The 17,939-nt window shown below is 42.0% G+C and overlaps 1 protein-coding gene across 1 annotated transcript in view; it reads right to left on the minus strand.

The window, feature by feature from the left end:
- igsf9ba (immunoglobulin superfamily, member 9Ba) overlaps nucleotides 1-17,939 on the minus strand; it is a gene marked incomplete at both ends in the record, with an annotated part of 88,740 nt that overhangs the window by 54,460 nt on the left and 16,341 nt on the right. Inside the window, 2 exons of the mRNA XM_083887164.1 lie at nucleotides 6,172-6,318; nucleotides 12,770-12,967. Coding sequence (XP_083743290.1) covers nucleotides 6,172-6,318; nucleotides 12,770-12,967 — 345 coding nt within the window. The remainder of the gene's footprint in view (nucleotides 1-6,171; nucleotides 6,319-12,769; nucleotides 12,968-17,939) is intronic.

Raw genomic sequence — 17,939 nt, forward strand, 5'->3', positions numbered from 1 at the left:
CACTATAGGGAGCGCATTTTTGAGATTGAGGATTAAGATTGAGGGTTAAGCAAGGAATTGGAATTCACCCACAGCAACCGAAGGGTTAAATCTGCATCTTAGAGCGTCGCCAAAATGAAGGACGGTTCTCGTTGGCTTGTACTCGCGTAGAACACATCGCGTCCATCAGTGAGGGAAAACACTGTCCGACAAATGAGGCGACATTTAAAGCCCAGCTGGGTTTGACCAAATGAGCCCTAAACGCCAGGCCATCACTATCCCAGTGACACGGCGTCTGACGGTCGGATTCTTTACGTTGCAGCTTCTGATCTATGGAGGGAGGTGGAAAATAGCAGGAGGACGGAGAGCAGAGACAAGACGGAAGAGGAGGTGGAGATGGAGGGAGGGCTAACTCACTCACTCACTCACTCACTCACTCACACAGATAAAGAGTAAGAGAAGCTCCAGTGTCTTTTTCGGGCACGAGGTCGTGCCATCTGACACCTGCCACTGAGCGGGCAGCCATTCCCTGTCCGTTTGGCAGGAAGTGAAGGGCCAGCGAGACCGGGACTCACAAGGAGGGGAGTGTGTGCAGAGAGCGGCGGCGGCCAAAGGAAACGGGTGAACGCCGCGTCTGTGGAGACGCCAGACGGAGAAAAAAAACAAAAAAAAAACGGCACCTGCTTCGCTCACAGGCGACCATTTAGAGGAGGAGGACGACCACAGAGGAACAGAGTCTTTATACGAGAGAGACACAAACTGCTGCTTTGACTGTTTTCTACAATGACCTAATTTATCATGTTTTACAATATTATTGATTCTAATCATCCACCATTCTGAATTGATTCATAAACTTCAAAAATCGATTAAAAAAAATTGCTATTTTGTAAAACCACACAAAACACCAGTTTGTCTTAAAGGTGCATTCTGTAATAAATCATGAAATCCTCCTAATATGTCACAGAGACTCAGGAATAATGTTCATATAACAAACTGAACTCACCAACAACAACAGTACAGACAAATTATTTGCATTAAAAAATTTTTTTTTGCAGACTGCAAATTATGTTTATGTTTTGAAAATCGTCTTTTGGCGTCATGTGGCGCCACCTACCGCCGTCTACTAATCATTGCAGTCGGTAGAGTCTCAGCTGCCGAGCAACCACGGGTTGCCAGTTAGGTCAGAAAACGAAACCTAAAAGACTTTGAATTACACTCATGAATTTGTGTGTAGTAACCGTTTTTGGCCACATTCTTACATATGGCGCCTTTGAGGCAGCTAGCCTAAGCTTTTATTTGTTTTGAATGAATAAATGTTAACTTTTGTCTTAGGTTTGCCTTTGTGTGATCTAAAATTTATGACGATAATCGACGTAATTTCACCGTTATCGATAAATTTGATAATTTAAAAAACAAAATAGAAGTTGTTTTTGGCTGTGTGTGTGTGTGTAGGCAGGCTGCCTGTATGTTCATGTCCCTTTAAGACACTCGGACACTTATATCAGGCAAATTGTCAATTATGCAAATTAGGCGATGACGTAATTTAGCAACTCCGAACTTATCGTTATCGATGTGAGCTGCTCGATATATCGTGATATTGATTTGAGGCCTTATTGCCCAGCACTAGATCACATTATCACATTATCTTATTGTTTTGATGCCATAATTTGCCTCTTAGTAATAAGGGTTCCAAGAGGGTTCTTCTACAAGGTTCTACCTGGAACCATTTGCTTCTGAAAAACCCTTTCCCGAAAAAAGGGTTTTTCAAGGGTTCTTGGTAACACTAATGGTTCCAGTAAGAACCATTTTGATCCAGAGAACCTTTTAAAACCCCTTTTCTGAATAAAGGGTTTTAAAAGGGTTCTTGGTGGAACCCTCCAAAAGGGTTCCAGGTGGAACCTTTATAAAAAGGTTCTACCCGGAGACAAAAAGGGTTCTCCTATGAGGACAAGCCAAAGAACCTTATATGGGTCTACTTAGCATTTTTATTTCTAAGAGTGTAGGCTATTGTCATTCTTAGAAATAAGGGTTCCAAAAGGGTTCTTCTACAAGGACTGAGGTTCTACCTGGAACCATTTGCTTCACGAAGAAAGGGTTTTTCAAGGGTTCTTGGTAACACTAATGGTTCCACTAAGAACCATTTTGATCCAGAGAACCCTTTAAAACCCCTTTCCTGAATAAAGGGTTTTAAAAGGGTTCTTGGTGGAACCTTTATAAAAAGGTTCTACCTGGAGCCAAAAAGGGTTCTCCTATGAGGACAAGCCAAAGAACCTTATATGGTTCTACTTAGCACTTTTATTTCTAAGAGTGTAGGAAATAAGGGTTCCAAAAGGGTTCTTCTACAAGGGCTGAGGTTCTACCTGGAACCATTTGCTTCTGAAAAACCCTTTCCAGAAGAAAGGGTTTTTCAAGGGTTCTCTGGATCAAAATGGTTCCAGTAAGAACCATTTTGATCCAGAGAACCCTTGAAAACCTCTTCCCTGAATAAAGGGTTTTAAGGTTCCACCTGGAGCTAAAAGGGTTCTCCTATGAGGACAACCCGAAGAACCTTATATGGTTCTACTTTTATTTCTAAGAGTGTAGGTACAATCTGGACATGCTTACACATAAACCTGATCTGGGCTGCAGTTTATGACCAATTTTCTCAATATATCAATAATCGCCAACAAACGAACAAATTCCCTCCACAATCGACGTATTCATCGTACGTAAAAAAAGTAAAAAAAAAAAAAAACGCCATCAATTTATAAAATCCAGAGTTTGTATTCGTCGCTTCAGCTTCAGCCAAAAAGAGCTCAGTGTGTCTGATAAAAATGGAGAATCAGAGGAAGGAGGAGGGAGAGCGAGAGAGAGAGAGTGAATACTGATGAGGTCCACACACACACACACACACACACACACACACATTTACAAACTCAGCGTACGACCTTCTCACTCTCCGGCTACAACTTCATCCAGCAGACAGAAATCTCATTTCGCCGACACACAAACCCACGAGCAGACATGGATCGTGACGCACACACTCACACATGTACACAAAAGTCATTTTCACTCAGTAAAAACGCAAAAAAAAACAAATAACATCAGCATTTTTTTCATTACACAGCAGATTATGCAGCGACTTAATACATTAAAGTTGTTGTTTTTTACGCAGTATTTTGCATACACTGGGTCATAATCATTATTCAAACGGGGAAAGAATTACATCCACTGTTAAAAAAAAAACATATGCTCGATGACATGGAATATGCATGAGATTCACGCGGCGCTCGTGAGTTCACAGACCGAAAATATACACGTGAACGAGGCCGACGCTGCTTTTACTCACACGGCGACGGATTATATCACGTCATTTTAAAGAGAAGTCGCACATTTATTCAACGTAGAGCTGCAACTAACGATTGTTTTTGCGTATTTTTGTGTCTATTTTGTTCTCGATGAATCGTTTGGATGATGAAGATCTTGTCGAATGTCTTGAACAATTCAGTTTTAATTATTTCTTTGTTTTGTGGATTAAAGAAACCAAGAAAATATTCACCTTTAAAGGTGCATTATGTAATAAATCATAAAATCCTCCTAATATGTCACAGAGACTCAGGAATAATGTTCATATAACAAACTGAACTCACCAACAACAACAGTACAGACATTAAAACAAATATTTTGCAGACTGCAAATCATGTTTATGTTTTGAAATCATGTTTTGGCGTCATGTGGCGTCACCTACCGCCGTCTACCAATCATTGCAGTCAGTAGAGTCTCAGCTGCCGAGCAACCACGGGTTGCCAGTTACGTCAAAAAACGAAACCTAAAAGACCTCGGTGTTTTGAATTTGAATGTAGTAACTGTTTTTGGCCACATTCTTACATATGGCGCCTTTAAGAAGCTGAAACAATCAGAAATCTGGTTTTAATCGTGAATAAAGCTTCAAACTGATTAATCGATGACCAAAATAGTTGACGACTAATTTGGTCATCGATTAATGATCGATTCATTATTTCAGCTCGAATTCAATGACGGCAAAAACACAAGCTGCAAATAAAATATGGATTTAATCTAGTGCTGGGCGCGCAATAGCGGCGGTAAGCGGCAACGTTAACGCATGACGGGTTTCCATGACGACTGATCGGAAAAAGACGCACGTGACGTCATGTTTACGTTGACTCCCGATTGTAAAAATGAGTCTCTAAAGTAACGCTAAACTTTAAAAACAGAGGCACACATACGCAGTACAATAGGTAACGCTGGTTTAATAAACAGACCGCTCCAGTTCCAACTGTAGGCGCGCTAACGGCGCTAAAGGAGCTAATGCAGCTAACGGCGCTAACTGGTAAACGTTGCCTGGACTCCGGCGTCGCGGCACGTAATCATGACGTCACGCGCGCCTTCTTTTGGTCAGTCGTTATGGAAACGTGCCATGCGTTAACGTGCGTTAACCTAGCGCCCAGCACTAATTTAATCGTTTAACATTTTCTGCCGAGTCGACTGATGTGAAACAGAAAAAAAGACCCAGCGACACCTCGGGATTCTCGCTGAGACATTGGTGTGAAATGCAAAGGTGCAGACTTTTCCTCTTTTTCTTTCCGCCCAGTCATCACTCTGATCGCTCTCAGACTGTCACAGAACAAACCACAATCAATTCTCTTCTAAGCAGACGTTCATGATCCTGTTTTACCCCCAACATTCTGAGGAAAAACCATTCTGAACGCTGTCAATCAAACAACTCATCGTTTCTGCTCAACTAACACAGTCTACGAATATTGAACTTTGTCCTGATACACATTTGATTTTACTTGAGCAAAGACGGTAAAGGTTACGGAAGAGTATTAAGGCCACATGTAAAAAAGACAATACATAAAACAGCAGGAATTCTTAGATTAAAGTCAGAATTCTGAAATAAAAGATCAAAGTCAGAATTCCAAGATTAAAGTCAGAATCCTGAGAGATCAAAGTAAGAATTCTGAGATTAAAGATTAAAGTCAGAATTCCCAGATTAAAGTCAGAATTCTGAGATTAAAGATTAAAGTCAGAATTCTGAGAGATCAAAGTCAGAATTATTAGAATTAAAGTCAGAATTCGGACTTTTTTCGGGCCACGTAAAAAAATTTTTTTTTAAAAAGCATGAATTCTGCGATTAAAGTCAGAATTCTGAGATTTTAGATTAAAGTCAGAATTATGAGATCAAAGTCAGAATTATGAGATTAAAGATTCAATCAGAATTATAAAGATCAAAGTCAGAATGGCGAGATTAAAGTCAGAATTCTGAGATCAAAGTCAAAATTCTGAGAGATCAAAGTCAGAATTCTGAGATTAAAGATTGAAGTCAGAATTATAAAGAATAAAGTCAGAATTAAAGATCAAAGATCAAAGTCAGAATTAAAGATCAAAGTCAGAATTATGAGATTAAAGATTCAATCAGAATTATAAAGATCAAAGTCAGAATGGCGAGATTAAAGTCAGAATTCTGAGATTAAATATCAAAGTCAGAATTCCGAGATCAAAGTCAGAATTAAAGATCAAAGTCAGAATTATGAGATTAAAGATTCAATAAGAATTATAAAGATCAAAGTCAGAATGGCGAGATTAAAGTCAGAATTCTGAGATTATATATCAAAGTCAGAATTCCGAGATCAAAGTCAAAATTCTGAGAGATCAAAGTCAGAATTCTGAGATTAAAGATTGAAGTCAGAATTATAAAGAATAAAGTCAGAATTAAAGATCAAAGATCAAAGTCAGAATTCTGAGATTAAAGATCAAAGTCAGAATTCTGTGAAACACACTGTTGCATTTGTTTCATTTGAGCGTCTTTGACTGTATTTGATGCAAGAAGACAATTTCTAACCTTAAAAAAACCTACAATAACAATAAAAATGTCATTTTTTCAATGATTATTCATTCAGTAACCAAAAGGAAGAAGCTTACATTTAAATGCGTAGCTACTATAGGAAGTGAAATCTGTGCAGAACAAACCACACGACACACAGAGTGACGATCATCACACGACAAACGACTGACTGACCTTGTGCTTTTCACCGCGTGACGCACGATTTTGACTTTTTTTTCTCCGTGTTCACGCCCACGGACGTGTGCACTATATAATTCCCAGGTTCACAGCGTATACATGTGTGTGTGTACATACTGTACGTACACGTGTGTGTGTGTGTGTGTGTGTGTGTGTGTGTGATGACTCACCGTTGACTGTGAGGTGCACCCAGCTGCCGTTGTGGAAGGTGTCGTACTGTTGCTCCAGCATCAGGACCCGGCACTCGTACCAGCCCTGGTCCTCGGAGCGCACCGGGTCGATCTGCAGGGAGGCTTTCCCGTGCAGAGAGGCTCGACCTGTGCACACACACACACACACACACACACAGGAGGAGGAGGGGGACATTAATAAACGTAACAACAGCATATTTCTACTGTTATCCCTGCAATTCAAGACGAATAAATGATTATTAGCGTGACGTCATGTTTACGTGCCGCGACACAGGAGCCCAGGCACCGTTTACCAGTTAGCTCCGTTAGCTGCATTAGCTCCTTTTAGCGCCGTTAGCGTTAGCCTACAGTCGAACCAACTCTGAACACGATTGAATTTCTTGGACGTTCCTCTGTAATGTTTCTGTTAAATGACCGAAAACTATCGCCCGGCATGTTAGCGCATTAGCGCGGCGTCAACAGCGTCAGCGCTAACGCACGTTAACGCACGACACGTTTCCATGACGATTGACCAGAAAAAGACCCGCGTGACGTCATGTTTTTAGTGCTGCAGCTCCAGAGTCCAGACACTGTTTACTAGTTAGCTCCGTTAGCTCCTTTAGCGCCAGTTAGCACAACTACAGGGGAACTGGAGCGGTCTGTTTATCAAAGGAAAAGAGCTAACAAATAACCAGCGTACCTGTGTACTGCGTATGTGTGCCTAAATAATATATATACTGTATATTATACTTATATCCGTTATTGGCCCAAAAAAGGCAATTTCGGCAAAAAGGCCTTGACTATTCTGAATGAGAATCAGATGAGATGAACCCTATTGTGAATTTTGCCTAGATGAGAGGTCCCAAACTTGTCAAAACAAGCACTTTTATTTTGAAATTCTGTGTAATATAGGCATGGGTATCGTCATGGCGATATCCAAGGCGGACGAGACATGAAATGGTGACTGCTGAAGACGACTGAGAACCTTCAGAGACAAGAGACGCTAATGTTGCTAAAGTGACGTCCGCCATTGTTGGGGCCACCTTTACTGAGAGAAAACATCAGAAATATAGGGGCCACACGGTTGCTGTAGTGGTTAGCACGTTTGTCTTTGCTGCAAGAAAACCCCGTCGGGATTCTTGGGTTTTTTCTCCGGGTTCTCCGGGTTCCTCGCACAGTCCAAAGACATGCAGATTTGGGGATTAGGCAAATTGGACACTCTAAATTGACGGCTTTCGTACCCTTATGTCAGGTGGAATTGGCACCAGTGAACCTCATGTGGAGGATTGGATGAAGCGGTAGAAGATGGATGGATGGATTTTAATTGGCTGATCCTCGGGAAATTAAGTTGGGGTGAATTCCAATTCCTTGCTTAACCCTCAATCTTAATCCTCAATCTCAAAAATGTGCTCCCTCTAGTGTAAGTGCTGTCCCGATTCTCAGAAAAATTAAGTTGAGGGCCAAGTTTAAGGGCTGTATCGCCCTCGATATTGAGATTTTCCGAGACCACCCTTGGGAGCGAGGGCTACCCAGAATGCATTGCGTGTTTTCGCATAACAAAGATGGCGCCGACAGCAGCGAAACGAGTGCGCTAAAAATGAAGTATTTTCTTTGTTAATAGAGATATAAAAATGATGAAAACCATTGTATTATCTTAGTTTAGGCCCATATTATGGATTACTGACGTCATTGTTGAGTAACATTTATTTTTATTTTACGATGGACGCAGCTTTCGCGTTATTCTGCCCCCTACAGTCTGAAGACGTATCTCAACATTCCCTCACAACCCTCAACACTTGGTTTTGAAGCTTGAGGGTTAAGATAGGAATTGGAATTGGCCTAAAACATTTCACCACTTCTGCTGAACACAATGCTAGCAAAACGAAGCAGCGGACAGCATCCCACGTAACGGTAATTTCTGTAAATGCGAATAAAGAGTTCCAAATACGTATGGGAAGATCTGGAATGAAGGAGGTCTTAAAAACATAAGTCCAGACACCGCGGACAGGTCGTCGGTTCCCACCACAGCGTCAGAAACTGATAATTATATGAAAATACATGCATATTATGACAGAAACTAGCTAGTTAGCTTCCTCTCTGCGCTAAAGCAACAGCTGCGGCCGCGGCTCAGCTATAAATGAACCATATGGCTCGAAGTTCCAGCATTTATGCATCAAACTATCCGGAAGCCCGTCTAAATTAAAACGAAGCATTCCGGTGTGTGTGTGTGTGTGTGTGTGTGTGTGTGTGTGTGCGGAGCGACTGCAGAGCCAGAGCAGCTTTTCTTCAAGGCCGAGGATAAATTGGAATTCTGAAAGGATGAAACCGCAAAAAGGGGGAAGATCGAGGTAGTTGAGGAAATCTCGGGCTGCTAAGCCGTCTGTCTTCAAGCCTCCAGCTCGCCGCTCACTCTGCTGCTGCTGCTGCGTCTGACGACTCGTCTGAAGCTTTTCCTTCCCCCCCGCCATCTCCCCCCGACTTTGATGTGTAGCTGTAGCGTAAGCGCTGTGTCCTGTTACTGCAGACTGACTGTCAGGCTGATGTATTGATGTTGAGGGGGGGAGGGGGGACGCTGAATTTGCTCTAGCAGCACCGGATATAAACGCAAACGTTAGATACCAAACTCTGACTCTGGGAACGCTGCCACCGTCGGGGTGGAACACTGATGTTTTATTTTTTTTTTTTGTTAGCAGAAAATCAATAGAGCAAAGAAGAAGAAGAAGAAGAAGAGAGAGCAGCGTTGACTGCAGTCTTGCAGTAAAATGGTAGCTTGTCGTTAAAAGTCTGTTTTTTGTCGGACTCTTGTCCGGACATCGGAGTGCTGAGCGTGCCGGACGCTGGAGTGAAGGGTGTGGATCGGCCTTGAGCTGTGGACACGACTTTCACAGTCGTTAGCGTTTTTGTAAAAAGACTGAAAAACTCACAGACGACATGATTTGTCAAACCAACTCACAAATCACAAATCACAAAAGAGTCTACGAGAAAGACAGGGCGGAGGGTAAAGAAACATCGCCATCGTTATTTGGATAATCACGCTACTTCCTGTGTCTTAAGGCCACATTATACTTCTCCGACTGCTTAACCACGGAGACGCCGTGACGGACACGCGCTGCAATTTCCCGCCCGATCAGTAGGGGTCGCTACGCAAGGTTGTTGTGCTTCTGACTACAGTGAGCAATGGCGTCCGAGAAAGAAAGACTGTTGTTGTTGAAACAGTGGCCATTTCTCACTTTTCTGTGTCACGGAACGCAGTTTTAAGATAATTTGAGGCGAGAAATTGGTCATTTAGAGTCTAAACATGTGCTGTGTGTGTTAAGATATGACGTATTTATAGTTTGGCAGCTCCGCCTCTGTGGACGCTCGGTGCTCACTGTGAGCCGGCACAGAGCAGCTTAGCTCGGCCTGTCCTGAGGACCAATCGCAGCTCTTGCCGTGTCCGTTGTCCCTTGACGGAGTGACGGACACTTAAAAAATATTTCGTGCAGTCGGAGACGACGCAGAGGCTCTTCGACAGGCTCTGCGTCGACGCAGGAGTATAAATTGGGCTTTAGGCCCTGTCTAAAATGTCCTCTTGGTTTGGACTGCCCTCAACCGTAAACTCCCCTCGTTGAAGGAAGTGGCTTCCCTATGGAATCGGGACACCACTGTATGCAAATTAGCGTAGTGAACGTAACGAACGCGCTAACCTAACGTCACATGTTGACAATTCTACCGGTGGAGCGTGCTACGTTCTCCGTCAACGCCGGTTTCTCTCCGTCCTCGTAAACGCCGAAATCACAAATGTGATTGAAATCTGACAAGTCCAGTGTATTTGTGTTCGATTGAACGCCGGTACACACGTCCAAAACTGACAAAACTACCCAGATGTAGCAGAGCTAGCAGAGCTAGCCTAGCCAGCGGCTACCTGTCGAGTGCCACCGAGAGAGACCACGCCGCTAGAAATTATGACTCCACATTTGTTCTGCGTCGGCTGAGTCTACGCATGTCAACTTCACTTCTTTCTTGCACAAGATTCAAGCACTTTCAATGACCCAATGACTCCATTCAATGGCCTTGAAACATTTACAAGGATACAAGGACTCTGGCATAAAGGAGAAACTGTCATAAGTGATCAGATTTGATACAAAATTTCATCCGGATCTCTGCGACTTCTTGACATGAATTTTGTCCTGTTTACGTAAGATGCTAATAGCTATAAGCAGGTGGAGTTTTATACAGATCCACAAAGTTTTCTGTATCCAGTGGATCAAAAACGTAGAAATATGAAGGGGTGTCAAACTCATTTTCACTGAGGGCCACATCAGCATAATGGTTACCCCCAAAGGGCCAGATGTAACCGTCATACAGAATAAATGTAACTAAATGTCACCAAATATAATAAAATACATTATATAAAATAACATATTGATAAATAACTAAATATCTGTATTTATTATTTATTTCACTCGTCGAATGATGCATTATACAATGATACGCTGCGATCTAGTGGCGGGATGCCGTCACTTTGCGGCTAACGCAATCGCCATGCATTGTGGGAAATGTAGTTTACGGTCAACGTGCGCCTTAAAGCAGCACAGACCTATTTTAACACTGATTTTTATGACCGATTAATCACTCGAGGGCCACATCTGGACCCCGGGCCTTGAGTTTGACACGTGTTTTACCCACAAAACTCACATATTTACCTTCACTTCTGCACAAACTATTCAGGTTTTCTGTTATTATACGGCGCAGATGTATCATTGACAGAACTGACCTGTCATTTCACCACAATGCTCTGAAATGTGTCGACGCTCCGACTGTTACCGGAGCCGTTGTGGGATTTGGGTGTAAATAAAGCCCGGTGCAGTTCACTGAAGCCTTTACAGTAAAGAGACACAGAGAGAGAGTGAAAAACTGCGCCGCTTTTATTGAGCTGCACTTTGTTCTTTTTTCCTAACGTGAACCGTCGAAGGCAGAGCAGGAAAAACGTCTGCTGCGTCCACAGTAAGTGCACAAAGAGAAATAACTGTGTCTCAGCAATTTATGACTGCACTGCACATACATGCTTCCCTGCACACGGCAGTGATGATGCAGCACAGAGCTCTACAGAGTCTGTGCAGCACATCACAAAAAGAGAAAAGTACCGTTACCGCTGTGCACGCAGCCAGAGATCTGAGGAACGACGAGGCTGCTTCACGTGGTGAAATAAAACATTTTAACAGAGAGATGTTTACATATCTTACGTTATTTAGTTTTATTTTTAAGCTGAGAAAGTTTTATAAAAACTAGTGCTGGGCATGTTAACGCGTAACGGGCACGTTAACGCACGTGACGTCATGTTTGCGTGACTCCCCGATTGTTAAAACGAGTCTCTAAAGTTACGCTAAACTTTACAAACAGAGGCACACATACGCAGTAACACAGGTACGCTGGTTATTTGTACTCTTTTCCTTTAATAAACCTACCCCTGCAGTTCAACTGCAGGCTAACGCTAACATCGCTAAAGGAGCTAACACCGCTAACGGTAGGGGTGGGGGGAAAAATTCAATTCACATAGGAATCTTCCACGATTCTGAATCGATTCATAAACTTCAAAAATAGTTTTTTTAAGTTTCTATTTTGAAAAACCACACAAAACAGCAGTTTGTTATTTGTGTAGTGTTTTCTTTGTATTTTTTTGTAACTTCTGGGAGAAAAAGGCAGCTAGCCTAAGCTTTTATTTATGCTATATTATGCTAGAAATTTTTTTGTACAGTAAGTAAGTTTTTATTTGTTTTGAATGAATAAATGTTAACTTTTGTATTAAGTTTGCCTTTGTGTTTTCACATTATCACATTATCCTATGCAAACTGTATTGTTTCGATGCCATAATTTGCCTTAACACACTATGCATTGTATACATTTTTGAATCGAGAATCGATTGAATCATATGAATCGAGTCGGTTGAATCGAGAATCGATTTTGAATCGAATCGTGAGACACCCAAAGATTCCCATCCCTAGCTAACGGAGCTAACTGGTAAACGGTGCCTGGACTCCGGTGTCGCGGCATGTAAACATGGCGTCACGCGCGTTATTTTCCGGTCAGTCGTCATGGAAACGCAGAAAGCGTATTCTTTAATTAGAGTTAAGTAAATCCACACCTGGTGCTGAATACTAAGCCACTTTTGTGATTTTACTGCCCTCTAATATTAAAAATAACCGTGTATGTGACACTGGTTTGCAGTAATTAACAAAACTATAATTAATGCAACATATAGCTTTACATTTTTACAATAGTGAAGCAGGGGCTACTCTGTGGTGGGAGCTTAGGCCATGAAGTACCGTATTTTTCGCACTATAAGGCGCACCGGATTATAAGGCGCATAGAATAGAAGATATTGCAGTCCAACGTTTGACTGGGGTTGCGTTTTGCATCCACTAGATGGAGCAGTGCTAAAGGGAATGTCAACAAAACAGATAAAGTAAAACTTTACCAATTGATCCATATATAAGGCGCTCCGGATTATAAGGCGCACTGTCGTGCTTTTCAAATATGCCGCGCTCCACCTGCAGTACCGTCACAGGCCACAAAAGGGGGAAACCACAACGTTTTTTTCGCCCCCCCCGTTTCTTACCAGTGTACTTTGGATCCACATGAGGAGGGTAGAAGCGGTAGTTGATGAAGAAGGGAATAGGCACTCCGAACTTGAACCACTCCACCACATAGGGAGGCTGCTGGCCGTCCAGGGGAGGCGTCACGTCACAGCCCAGGATCACGCTCTCTCCAGCGCGAGCCGTCACAAACCGGGGCTCGTCTCTCACTGCGTGGGCACCTGAGGCAAGAAGAAGACGACGACACATTTTTAACTAAAGCATCGGGAAAATAATCGCCAAAATCCGACATTTTACAACATATTGGCATCGGCGGACATTCGTGAGCTTAGGAAACAGCCTCTTAGCATCAACATCATACAGGAAAACAACATGTGGTAAAACAGTCAACAGCACTGCTAGCATTGTGGCTAAGACACCAAATTATTTTGTCGAAAACTGCAAAAAAAAAATAAGGCAATAAAACCTCATAACTGAATCCAAAATATGCCTTCTACGCTAGCAGTTGTTAGCTCTGCTTAGAACCAGGAATAAAGGGTAAAAAGAGGCTAGCTTGATGATAAGCTAACTCTTTGCTGAATGTAGCTTGATATTCACAGAACAGACAGGAAAACAACATGTGGTAAAACAGTCAACAGCACTGCTAGCATTGTGGCTAAGACACCAAATTATTCTGTCGAAAATTGTAAAAAGAAATAACTCACGAAAACCTCACAACTGAATCCAAAATATGCTATCTAAGCTAACAGTTGTTAGCTCTGCATAGAACCACAAACAAAGGGTAAAAAGAGGTTAGCTTGATGATAAGCTAACTCTTTGCTGAAATGTAGCTTGATATTCACAGTAAAGACAGAAGGAAAACAACAGGCCGGTCTGTTTGTTTTAAATAAATAGTCACTTGCCATGAAGCCCAAAGTCAACAGCACTGCTAGCGTTGTGGCAAAGACACCAAATTTTTTTTAAGCTAACAGTTGTTAGCTCTGCGTAGAACCACAAACAAAGGGTAAAAAGAGGTTAGCTTGATGATAGGCTAACTCTTTGCCACAAACGATGGTCCAGGAGTCGCGGCGACGCGAGGTACGACGACAGGATCGCTAACAGAAGGGTTAAGCATTGTGCCGAGCACTCGTGGACCACAACAAGCTCGCAGTAAACACTGAACCGTCACCACACGCACACACATGCTTTTCATCAGCTTTCCTCACTCCTCTCCACCGGCATCTGTCGCCTCGATCTGCTGGTGGTGAGTTTTCTCGCGGCTGAGCCACGCTGTTACTACAAAAGTGCTGCCAAAGCCTCCCATGGATCATGGCTGGGGCGGTTTTTACTATGAGCAGCACCGGGCCTGGCGTTCAGCCACAAACGTCCAGGCGCTCTGCCGCGCGTCGACCTATCAGACGACTGAAAGGTCGGCGTACCTGCCTCAGCAGAACGCTCGCTCCGGGAATGGATTTTCTCCAGCTGCCACCCCCGCTCTCATTGAACCCGGCCGCATCTCCAGCATCAGAGCGGGCAGCGCCGGCCGTCCACGCACCCCTGAGCGCCTGCCTGCACGCCCGACCGACCGACAGACCGACCGACCGACCGACCGACCGACCCCGCCCCGGGGGGAAAATCACTTCAGGGATCAAGAGACATGCTGACGTTTCACTCCGGCTGAATAACGCGGCGCTTTCATTAGCAGAATCATTAGCTTGATGATAAGCTAGCTCTTTGCTGAATGTAGCTTGAAATTCACAGTACAGACAGAAGAAAACAACAGGCAGGTTTGTTTGTTTTAAGTAAATAGTCACTTGCCATGAAGCACAAAGTCAACGGCACTGCTCGCGTTGTGGCAAAGACACCAAATTATTTTGTCGAAAATTGTAAAAAGAAATAACTCAATAAAACCTCATAACTGAATCCAAAATATGCTTTCTAAGCTAGCAGTTGCTAGCTTTAGCCTAGCAGAAGAACCAGAAACAAAGGGTAAAAAGAGGTTCGCTTGATGATAAGCTAACTCTTTGCTGAATGTAGCTTGAAATTCACACAGACAGAAGAAAACAACAGGCAGGTTTGTTTGTTTTAAATAAATAGAGTCACTTGCCATGAAGCACAGACTCACTCTCTCCATGTGGTAAAACAGACAACAGCAGTGCTAGCGTTGTTGGCTAAGACACCAAATTATTTTGTGGAAAATTGTAAAAAGAAATAACTCAATAAAACCTCACAACTGAATCCAAAATATGCTTTCTAAGCTAGCAGTTGCTAGCTTTAGCCTAGCAGAAGAACCAGAAACAAAGGGTAACAAAGAGATTAGCGCTATGTTAAGCTAAATCATTGCTGAATGTAGCTTGATATTCACAGTACAGACAGGAAAACAAGTCACTTGACATTAGCATTGTGGCAAAAACATCAAATTATTTTGTTGGAAATTGTAAAAAGAACTCAATAAAACCTCACAACTGAATCCAAAATATGCTTTCTAAGCTAGCAGTTGCTAGCTTTAGCAAAGCAAAGGGTAAAAAAGAGATTAGTGTTATGTTAAGCTAACTCTTTGCTGAATGTAGCTTGATATTCACAGTACAGACAGAAGGAAAACGACAGGCAGGTTTGTTTGTTTTCACTCTTTCGTTCTCTTCATGTGGTAAAAACTATTATTTTCTCTGCAAACATCTCAGGTTACTGGAGTTTTATCAGCTCTGGTTTCTCCACGACTTTATTTTTGGATCCTGACGTCGGGGGGTTGAGCTGGAGCTCGTTCTGTTTCCAGAGCTTAAAGATTTGTGTCAACGCGATACGCAACTCTACGGCTAATAACTCTCCCGTTTATATCAAACGCTTTCTCTGTCACTCTTTTTAATTTCCGTATTAGAAAAATGTAGCATTTATGACGGTTTATTTAAAATAAAGAAAAATACGGACGAGATAAAAAATAAGGTCCATACTGAAGCTTTTGTAGATGCACACAGATCAATACGGTTAAGAAAAGACAGCAACACAAGATTGCTTTGGCACCGATAACTTCAATTCAACTTAAGTGGAAATCCCAACCCCTCCCCCAAAGAAAAAAATACACAGTGGCAGAAATGTGTTTAATAAATCAAGCAGCTAATAAATCCCGGAGAACGATATGTTTTATGAATCCGTCCTCGGCGCGGAGCGGATTTACCGCCGCGATCGTGAAATCCTGACGAGTAACAGTTCAGTCGGCCGTCAGATGAATCATCAGAACGACAGACAGCTCATGTATGAAGAGCAATAACTCGCCGCTGACGCCTGAACGGACAAAGTCACAGCAGGTTAGCCGACGATTATCTTCACTATCGATTCACCTGCCCACGGTTTGACAAATGACTCTTTAATCTGGTCTTTAGGCAAAGATTTGTTCCATCTTTTACAAGTTTTGGCCTTAAAAAATTTTTTTTTTTTGCAAAAAACAAGGGCAACATTGACCTCAATATCTTAATAACTTCACTTCTTCCTTGAACAAAATTCAAGCACTTTCAATGACCCATTCCTGGGTCATTAAGGGCGATTTTCAAAAACTTTCAAGGGCCTTGGAATAAAACATTAACACACTTTTAAGAATTTCAACGACCCATGACGATTTTCAAAAACATTCAAGGGCCTTGAAAATCAGTTTTCAAATTCACACACTTTCAAGGATTTCAATGACCCATGTCTATTAAGGGCGATTTTCAAAAACTTTCAAGGGCCTTAAAAATTTGTTTTCAAATTCACAGACAATGTATTTCGGGTAATTTTCAAAAACTTTCAAGTGAAATTTTCGAAAAACTTTCAAGGGCCTTGAAAATTTGTTTTCAAATTCACACCCTTTCAAGGATTTCAATGACCCATGTCTATTATGGGCAATTTTCAAAAAATTTCAAGGGCCTTGAAAATGTGTTCTCAAATTCAAACACTTTCAATGATTCCAATGACTCATGTCTATTAAGGGCGATTTTCAAACATTTCAAGGGCCTTGAAAATTCTGTTTTTAAATGCACACACTTTCAAGGATTTCAATGACCCACGTCGATTAAGGGAGCAATTTTCAAAAACTTTCAAGGGCCTTGAATGTGTTTTCTAATTCACACATTTTCAAGGATTTCAATGACTCGTGTCTATTAAGGGCGATTTTATTAGACTTTCAAGGGCCTTGAAAATTTGTTTTCAAATTCACACCCTTTCAAGGATTTGAATGACCCATGTCTATTAAGGGCGATTTTCAAAAACTTTCAAGGCCCTTGAAAATGTGTTTGTTTTCAAATTCACACACTTTCAAGGATTTCAAGAACACGTACACGTATATTTAGGGAGATTTTCAAAAACTTTCATGAGCCTTGAAATTCTGTATTTAAATGAACACACTTTCAAGGACTACAAGAACACATCTATTTAGGGAGACTCAAAAACTTTCAAGGGCCTTGAAATTCTGGTTTTAAATGCACACAAATTTAAGGATTTCAAGAACACGTGTCTATTTAGGGCGACTTTCCATAACATTCAAGGGTTTTTTTTACAAATTCACAAACTTTCAAGGATTTCAAGGACCTGTAGGAACCCTTAACAACCATCATGAACCATCAGCAGCAGCAGCAGCAGCAGCAGCAGCAGCAGCAGCAGCAGTGCAGGGGCATGTGAGGTTACATCTGCATCAGATTTCAACTCTTCTTCTTGTTCTTTTTTTCTTTTAAAGTTGCATCGAATGAAAGAAAATGGCTCTTTTCCAGCACTTCACCCCGAGGAAGCGAGCGACGATCTTAGATTTGTTCACTAAACAGATTCTCGCTGCAGTTTTGGGGGCTTTGATAATCAGGCAGAGCTGAGCTGCAGAAAGTGTTTTGACAGTAATGAGCCTCAATGACACGCTGAACAATATCCAGGAAACATATGAGAAACTGCGGCGGGAGCTCGACAAGAGACGATTTTTAAACAAGCAGTGTTTTTAAACGTCTCTCTTTAAAAGAAAAAAGTGCAATATTTCACCGAGAAACACTGAAATCTAATATTGACCTCAAATTTGATTCAGCATACGAGCGAGGAGGAGAATTACTCACTGCCGCTGCTAAACCAATACGTGTATCGTTCGTTCATTCATTTTTCTAAATAAAATGAAAAATGTTACGTGACCCGAAAAGTTGCCAGTGAAGTAAAGTTAGAAAGATGATTCGCAGATTCAAACTTACGCGATCATTAACATTTATAAGA

Source organism: Microchirus variegatus, assembly GCF_963457635.1.
Source record: "Microchirus variegatus genome assembly, chromosome: 3".
In the NCBI taxonomy this organism is placed as follows: Eukaryota; Metazoa; Chordata; class Actinopteri; order Pleuronectiformes; family Soleidae; genus Microchirus; species Microchirus variegatus.